The sequence below is a fragment of the Papaver somniferum genome, chromosome 7 (genome assembly GCF_003573695.1).
Source record: "Papaver somniferum cultivar HN1 chromosome 7, ASM357369v1, whole genome shotgun sequence".
In the NCBI taxonomy this organism is placed as follows: domain Eukaryota; kingdom Viridiplantae; phylum Streptophyta; class Magnoliopsida; order Ranunculales; family Papaveraceae; genus Papaver; species Papaver somniferum.
This window is the reverse complement of record NC_039364.1, coordinates 83,161,498-83,168,497: the sequence shown is the minus strand read 5'-3', so window position 1 is coordinate 83,168,497 and position 7,000 is coordinate 83,161,498. Positions and strand designations below refer to the sequence as shown.

Here is a 7,000-nt window from a genome sequence, read left to right as displayed (position 1 = left end):
TTTGATTTTGAGAAGAAGAAGAGAAAAAGAAGTTGGTGAATTAATTTTGATTTTAGGTAATAGAAATATTTAAAAGGTTAATATGACTTTTAACACACGTTTGGTCTCCCTGTATTCACACTTAGGATATCAGAATCATATGAAGCTCCCATCCAACCCCAATAATAGATTTTTACGATTTAAATAAGATTCTTTACTTTTTGTAAATAGATGGTATAGTGGTTATACTTCCACGATGTGATACCAAATCTTTTAAAAAAAGGACCTTTACATTATTATAACTGGTCAGAATATATGTGTGAAGCGCATATTTCTATTTGACTTTTTCAACAATGTGATATTCTTTTGTTGGACTGAATACCTTATAGACATTAAATTTAGTGCGACTAATATTTCGCCAGTTTAGTTTTACATATAAATCTATTTAAAAAGAACTAAGATGATGTTTTGGCTAAAGGCATATGTTTGGAAATGGTAAACTGTCGTATGATAAGACGGATTCTTTAGCCTCTTGGTATTATGTATTATCTATAGTATGTATATGTAAAAAAAATGCCACAATTAAGTGCTGTAATTGAGGTAACTGTTTTTCTTTACTCGGTGATTGAGAAAGGCAGTTAGTGACGATGGAATAAACTGTGTCTAAATTAGTATTAGGCCTTATTAAGCAATTGCATTTTGGTATATAATGCATTTTTAATTTATCCATCAGGTGTTATGTTTTAAGTTTTGAAGATGCTAGTATTGTCTCTTGGATTAACATGCTGAATGTTTTTTTTGTTTGTTTTGACACGCTCAGCTGGGTTTAGGAGACCCAAACCAACAAACAAAAACAAACAAAAATAAAAAGAAAAAAAAATAGGAAAGAAACCTATCTACTCCTAACTTTTTTCATCCTCAGAATCTCTTTCTGGGAAGCATCATTTGCCAAAATATCCTTGATCTCAGGAGAGAAATTCTCTTCTTTTATCTCTACCCACTCACCAGTAAAATGTAAACCAGCTAGGTAATCAGCAACTCTGTTTGATTCTTTGTAGCAATGAGAGACCTTCCAACCATGAAAACAAGTCTTCAAAGTCTTGATTCTTCTCCAAATTTGTAACACTGGACAAGGAGGAACCATATCAGAGTTTGTTAGCAGATTATAGACCACCATAGAATCAATAGAGATATGAACACTAGCTGCTCCTTCCTTTTTTGCCATTTTAAGTCCTAATTCCAACCCTTGCATCTCATGAGCAACCACAAACATGGGAGGTCCACCACCACTAGCAGCAACAATCACTGCACCACCTGGCTTTCTAAGAATAGCACCAAATCCTCCAGATTCCTCTCTGAGAGACCCATCTGAATTTATCATTATATCTGGCTCACAAGGGCCCTGCCAAGTACATTTGATAAAGTCTGGAACAATAAAAGAACAGTCAATGCTCCATCTCTGCATAAAGTTTCTAGCATGAGTACTCTCCATATCCTGGTGACTAGAAGCTGACATTTTAAACCTAACTTCTTGCACTATAAGAAAACTGACAACATCAGTTGAAGCAAACTGTGTTCTAAAGACCCTGTTGTTTCCTTCCCTCCACGAATGGTACATAGAACCATTAAGCCCAAGCTTTTTAACAGTAGAACTACAGCTGGTCCCCTTGAAAGCACCAATGCACCAAGCAATCTCCTCATCCCAGCTATTCTCCATCTCCTTGACATAACCCATTTTAAGTAGCAAACCCTTCCAAATAATGGCAGCAAAAGGACAAGCATGGAAAAGGTGGTCCTCAGTCTCAGGACTACTATGACATAAGATACAACTATCATCTTGAATCACACCCCACTTTAAGAGTTTATTTCTAGTTTTCAGTCTTTTTTGCATACCAAGCCAAGAAATAAAGGAATGTCGAGGAATATGGTTTTTAAACCAAACAAGACAGTTCCAGGGAGGTTTAATGTTATGGGAAGATAAGCACCTGTAAGTTTCTTTCATTGAGAACTGACCTGATATTCTTGGATTCCATATGAAAGTATCAGCATCAACAACATTAAATTCAACAGTAGAAAGCTTAGTCACATCTTGCACTACATCTTCTTCCATACTATCAGGGTAAAACCATTTTTCATCAGTAATAAAATCAACAACTCTACTCAACTGAGTTATCCCCAAAGATTCTAGCACATGTGGCTCAACCTAATCTTCAATTCTGCCTTTAGGATGCCAATTATCCTTCATAAAGTTCAAAGAAGTCCCATCATCAATAGTCACTCCAATAAATTTCCTGGCAAGATCTCTATGATCTAAAATTCTTCTCCAGCACCAAGAGGCTTCTTGAGGTACATTTAAGCTCCAAAAATCTTTATCCTTGATTAGATTATATTTTACACATTCAGTCCAAATAGTAGTTTTACCAGAAATAAGTTCCCAAATGTGCCTAAAATTAGCAGCAACATTGGTAAACTCTAAGTCTTTAACACCCAAACCACCTTCCTCATAAGGATGACACACATTAACCCAACTGATAGGACTATGCTTCTTCCCCATATCTGGACCATCCCAAAAAAACCTATTAAACTTGGTATTTAGTTCTTTAATGACTCTCTCGGGAAGGACAAAACAAGAACACCAGAAATTAATCATTCCAGCCAAAACAGCCTTTATGAGTAAGGCTCTACCAGGATAAGCTAAGAAAATAGTCTTCCAAGATTTAATTCTAATATCAAATTTATTGAGCAGAGGGATGCAGTCTTTATAGGATAATCTTGTAGAAAGTAAGGGGACACCCAAGTATCTAACAGGAAGCTCACCTTTTGTACAGCCCAGGCAAAGAACAATTTGATCCAAAACCTCTTCATCGACAGCTGAAGAATATAGTGGAGTCTTAAGTTTGTTCATGACTAATCCAGAACAGTTACTAAATTGCTCAAGAGCACAATTTAAACTCTGCTTTCACAGTCCCCTTGAAAAAGACCAAAATATCATCAGCAAAACACAAATGAGTTAACCTTGTAAGCTTGCATCTTGGATGGAAACCAAAGCTTTGAATATTCACTTGATGGAGAAGAGAAGCACTGAAGATTTCCATAACCAAAACAAACAAATAGGGTGAAAGTGGACGACCCTGCCTTAGACCTCTTTTGGCACCAGAAAACCCATAAGGGGAACCATTAACCATAACAGAAAACCGAGAAGTAGAGAAGTATAGAGATATCCAGTCAATAAATTTAGAAGGAAAACCAACTCTTTGCAATACCCAGACAATGGCCTCCCAACTCACTGTATCATAAGCTTTCTTTAAATCAACTTTTAGAGTACATCTTGGAGTTCCTTTGGTTCTATGATAATTTCTAACAATCTCATGAGCCACCATAATATTATCTTGGATTGATCTCCCAGATATAAATGCAGATTGATTGGGACTAATTAGACCAGACAAAACATGCTTCATCCTTAAAGATAAAATTATTGTGATGCACTTATAAATGACATTACAACAGGATATGGGTCTAAAATCAGAAACTGAAGAAGGATTTTCAATCTTTGCAATAAGGGTAATGAAGGTGCTATTTACCTCTCTAAGTAATTTGGATTTTGAGAAAAAAATTCTGAATGGCTGCAACAAAATCATCCCCCATAGTCTCCCAACAAGCTTTGAGAAAGTGGTTGGAGAACCCATCTATCCCTGGAGCTTTGTTAGAACCAATTGAAGCTAAAGCATTCACCACTTCCTCTCTAGAAACATCCTTAACCAGCTCAGATATATCATCTTGGTTAACACAACAAGGAATATTAATGTTTTCAAACTGAGAACTCTGATCACCACTATTGGTTTGGGAATCAAACAGAGAAGAGAAAAAAGAGACACACTCATTTGCAATAGAAATATCATCCTCAAGTTTTTCATTTTCATCATTATAAAGCATGAGAATATTATTTCTTGATCTTCTCTCTTTTAAAGAATTATGAAAGAAAGAAACATTTTAATCTCCTAAATGCAGCCACTTAATTCTTGAATTTTGTTTTGCCTCTGCTTCTTCATATCTTCTTAATTTGGCATACTCCCGCACATAAACCCTTTCCCTACCTGCTAAATTTTGATTGAGAGGTTGTTCTTGGAATAACTTTTGAGTAGCATCTAAAACCTCCTTAGCTTGACTAACTTGAGCAGAGACTGACCTATATCTTTCTTTCTTCCACAAGATGATACCCTTATTAGATCTCTTAAGTTTAGTCACTAAGACATACATTGGATTTCCCCTAACTGATTCCCTCCAAATATTTCTTATAAGATTCATGAAATCCTCCTCTTCAGTAAGATAATTGTAGAACCTAAAGGGGGGGGGGGGGGCATGTTTCCTCTTTTCAAAGATAGAAACCACACCAGGAGAATGATCAAAAATCCCTGGTAGAAGAAACTCAACAGAAGAATTTTGAAAGTATTGAATCCACTGAATATTAACAATAACTCTGTCTATTTTTGACCTTATGATACCTCCATGTTGTTGACAGTTGGACTAAGTATAAAAACAACCAGTGAAAGGAAAATCAAACAGATGTGAAGCATCAGTACAACTCTGAAAGTCAGCATAATGATGAGGCATCACTTCAGCTCCTCCCACCCTATCATGTGGGTAAAGTAGAGAATTGAAATCTCCTAGAACAACCCAAGGTTTACTGTTGAAACTAGCAAAAGCCTTCAAAGAATCCCAAAGACTAACTATTGAAAGGTAATAATTTTCACCATACACAAAGGTAGCAATAAAGTTGAACTTGGAATCATAAGAAACATCAACAAAAATGGCTTGAGAGGATAAATGAATCAAAGAAACTTGAATAACAGAAGGATCCCAGCCAATCCACACTCTACCACTGGAGCTGACACTATCATTATCTAAAAAATTCCAAGAAGGATTAATATTATTTCTAATTCTACTTTTATTCTCTTCTTGAACATGAGTTTCAAGAATCCCAATCATGGAGAGGGCATTATTCCTAATTAATTTTTTTATTTCAAACTGTTTTAGAGGATCATTTAGACCTCTAATATTCCAATTTCCTATTTTAAACATTATTTAGATTTAGAAAGGGGAGAAGTACCTCTTGCAGATCTCTTTAGATCTGCAATTCTAGGAAGAAGATTTGAGTTCACAACATTATTGAGAAAACCCTTCTTTGGAAAATGATCTCTGGAACTATTTTCACCAACTTGCACCGATGAAGACCCCACTATAGAAGCACCCATATTTTCTTTGTTATGCTCAGGTACAACTTCATGGTGTATATCATTCATTTTATCCAGTAGAATAATTTTTTTATTAAGCAACATCTCATTTGGTGTATTCATCTGAACAACATGCACTTCATTTAAAACATGATGATCCAAGTTAACATTTACGTTCCTGAAGTCCTCCTCCATCAAAACATTTTGAGATTGTACATTTTCTTCAACAACCATTGCCTCCTCAGAAGAACAAGAAGTATTATCCCTGGTATCTCTACCCTTTTTATGGACTTAGTAATCCATCCTTCAGCATCCACAGTCACATCAGGTTTCTTAGGAATCAATTTCTCTACTATCTTTGGAGTATTAACGACTTTCTTTGGACACCTTGCACTAGAATGCCCAAAAGTTTTGCAATCCAAACATCTTGGTGGCTTCCAAGTATGCTCCACCTTTACTTCAATTATGTCTTTACCATCAATCACCAGAGGAATGATAACAGGATAATCACAATCACAATCAATTTCAACACACACTCTTGCATCACTCATCCTAGTTATGTTTAGTGTTTGTTGATCCATCATAATAGGTACCCCTACATTACTGGTTATCATACTCAGCCCCTTTGCATTCCACATATAGAGAGGAACATTCCTTAAATTCAACCAGATAGGAATAGTTCTCAATTCTTCCATATATTTTTCAATAGTTTTTGACCAAGGTCGAATAAAGAATAACCTATTTTGAATATAGATTGATCCATGTTCAAGAGCTTGAACACGGTCCTCTTCGTTATCAAACTCAAACAAAAATAAACTATCCCCATTAATGGTTACCTGTAAATTTCCTTTAGGTTTCCAGGCCTTGAGAACAACATTTCGAACCACATAATAAGAAAGTCTTCGTCCAACGAAAACCCCCTGCTACCAAATTCTCGCAACGGCGAATTTCTTCTTTAAACACTGATGAGGATACATGTGTAATTCTCTCGCCATTAACCATTTGAGGAGAAAAGAACTTCGTCGAAGCTTCATGATGCAATTCTTGTTTCTTAGGGAAAAGAGTAGAAGCCCAGGCTTTAGACACTGGCTTACTAGGAGGAAACTCTTCAAAACCAGGAGGAATCAAAGAATCACCATCAGAGACAACTACAGGTTCAGACCTAAGATTATCTTCCCTAACATATCCCTTTATCCTCTGGGAAGGAGAATTATTGAGACACGTGACTGAGACTGTTTAGGAAAGTCTCAGTTATGTACGTCTCTTAGAGATTGTTTAGGAAAGTCTTATATAATAAGACTTCTAAGCTCGGTAACAAATCCGAGAATCCGAGACTGATATGGAATGTACTTTGATTAAGACTCTTTATATTGGTCAAGAGTTAGAGTCGTGTTAGGAAGTTATTTCTTTCCCAAGTATGAATCATATTTATATGTATCAACGTATTGTAAAAGGGAGAACAAGTTAATAAGAGATATCAAATTCTTAACATGGCATCGAGAGCCAGTTTTGAAACCTAAAAAAAAAAAAACTAAAGATGGTCAATGAGATTGAATCATCAAAAGGGAAGGTGATGGAATATGATACACAGAAGAAGAATCCTGTATATCATCTAGGATCGAGTGATGGACCAGGAACTATCATCACTCCAATAGTTATGAGAGGGAATAATTATGATGAATTGGCTAGAGCCATAAGAAGATCGCTGATAGCCAAGAGAAAATATGGTTTCATTGATGGAACCATCAAGCGACCTGAAGATCCAGATCAGTTAGAAGATTGGATAGCAG

At 35.9% G+C, this 7,000-nt stretch overlaps 3 protein-coding genes across 3 annotated transcripts; all 3 read right to left on the bottom strand.

Annotated features, from left to right (window-relative positions):
* Positions 1-871: 871 nt before the first annotated feature.
* On the bottom strand, positions 872-2,089 carry LOC113294842. The gene has a single exon (XM_026543217.1). The coding sequence runs from the start codon at positions 2,087-2,089 to the stop codon at positions 872-874; it is 1,218 nt and encodes a 405-aa protein (XP_026399002.1).
* A 93-nt stretch (positions 2,090-2,182) lies between these two features.
* LOC113294841 lies at positions 2,183-3,437 on the bottom strand. The gene is made up of 2 exons (XM_026543216.1): positions 3,042-3,437; positions 2,183-2,932 (listed from the first exon to the last, which is right to left on the bottom strand). Exons 1-2 carry the CDS (start codon positions 3,435-3,437, stop codon positions 2,183-2,185), a joined length of 1,146 nt encoding a protein of 381 aa, XP_026399001.1.
* Positions 3,438-3,564: 127 nt separating this feature from the next.
* Positions 3,565-5,405, bottom strand: LOC113294840. The gene is made up of 4 exons (XM_026543215.1): positions 5,087-5,405; positions 4,521-4,880; positions 4,074-4,391; positions 3,565-3,938 (listed from the first exon to the last, which is right to left on the bottom strand). The coding sequence occupies exons 1-4, from the start codon at positions 5,403-5,405 to the stop codon at positions 3,565-3,567; spliced, it is 1,371 nt and encodes a 456-aa protein (XP_026399000.1).
* Between the last annotated feature and the right edge of the window lie 1,595 nt (positions 5,406-7,000).

Excerpts from the sequence above, each read along its gene's own strand:
- LOC113294841 (XM_026543216.1), bottom strand. The coding sequence starts at position 3,437 with ATGAAGCATGTTTTGTCTGGTCTAATTAGTCCCAATCAATCTGCATTT. Across the intron at positions 2,933-3,041 it reads GTGCTTCTCTTCTCCATCAA|AGTTTAAATTGTGCTCTTGA; the intron begins GTGAATATTCAA and ends CTGTGAAAGCAG.
- LOC113294840 (XM_026543215.1), bottom strand. The coding sequence starts at position 5,405 with ATGGAGGAGGACTTCAGGAACGTAAATGTTAACTTGGATCATCATGTT. Across the intron at positions 4,881-5,086 it reads TCTAAAGAGATCTGCAAGAG|ATAATGATAGTGTCAGCTCC; the intron begins GTACTTCTCCCC and ends GGAATTTTTTAG. Across the intron at positions 3,939-4,073 it reads TCTCAATCAAAATTTAGCAG|AGAGAAGATCAAGAAATAAT; the intron begins GTAGGGAAAGGG and ends ATTCTTTAAAAG.
- LOC113294842 (XM_026543217.1), bottom strand. The coding sequence starts at position 2,089 with ATGGAAGAAGATGTAGTGCAAGATGTGACTAAGCTTTCTACTGTTGAA.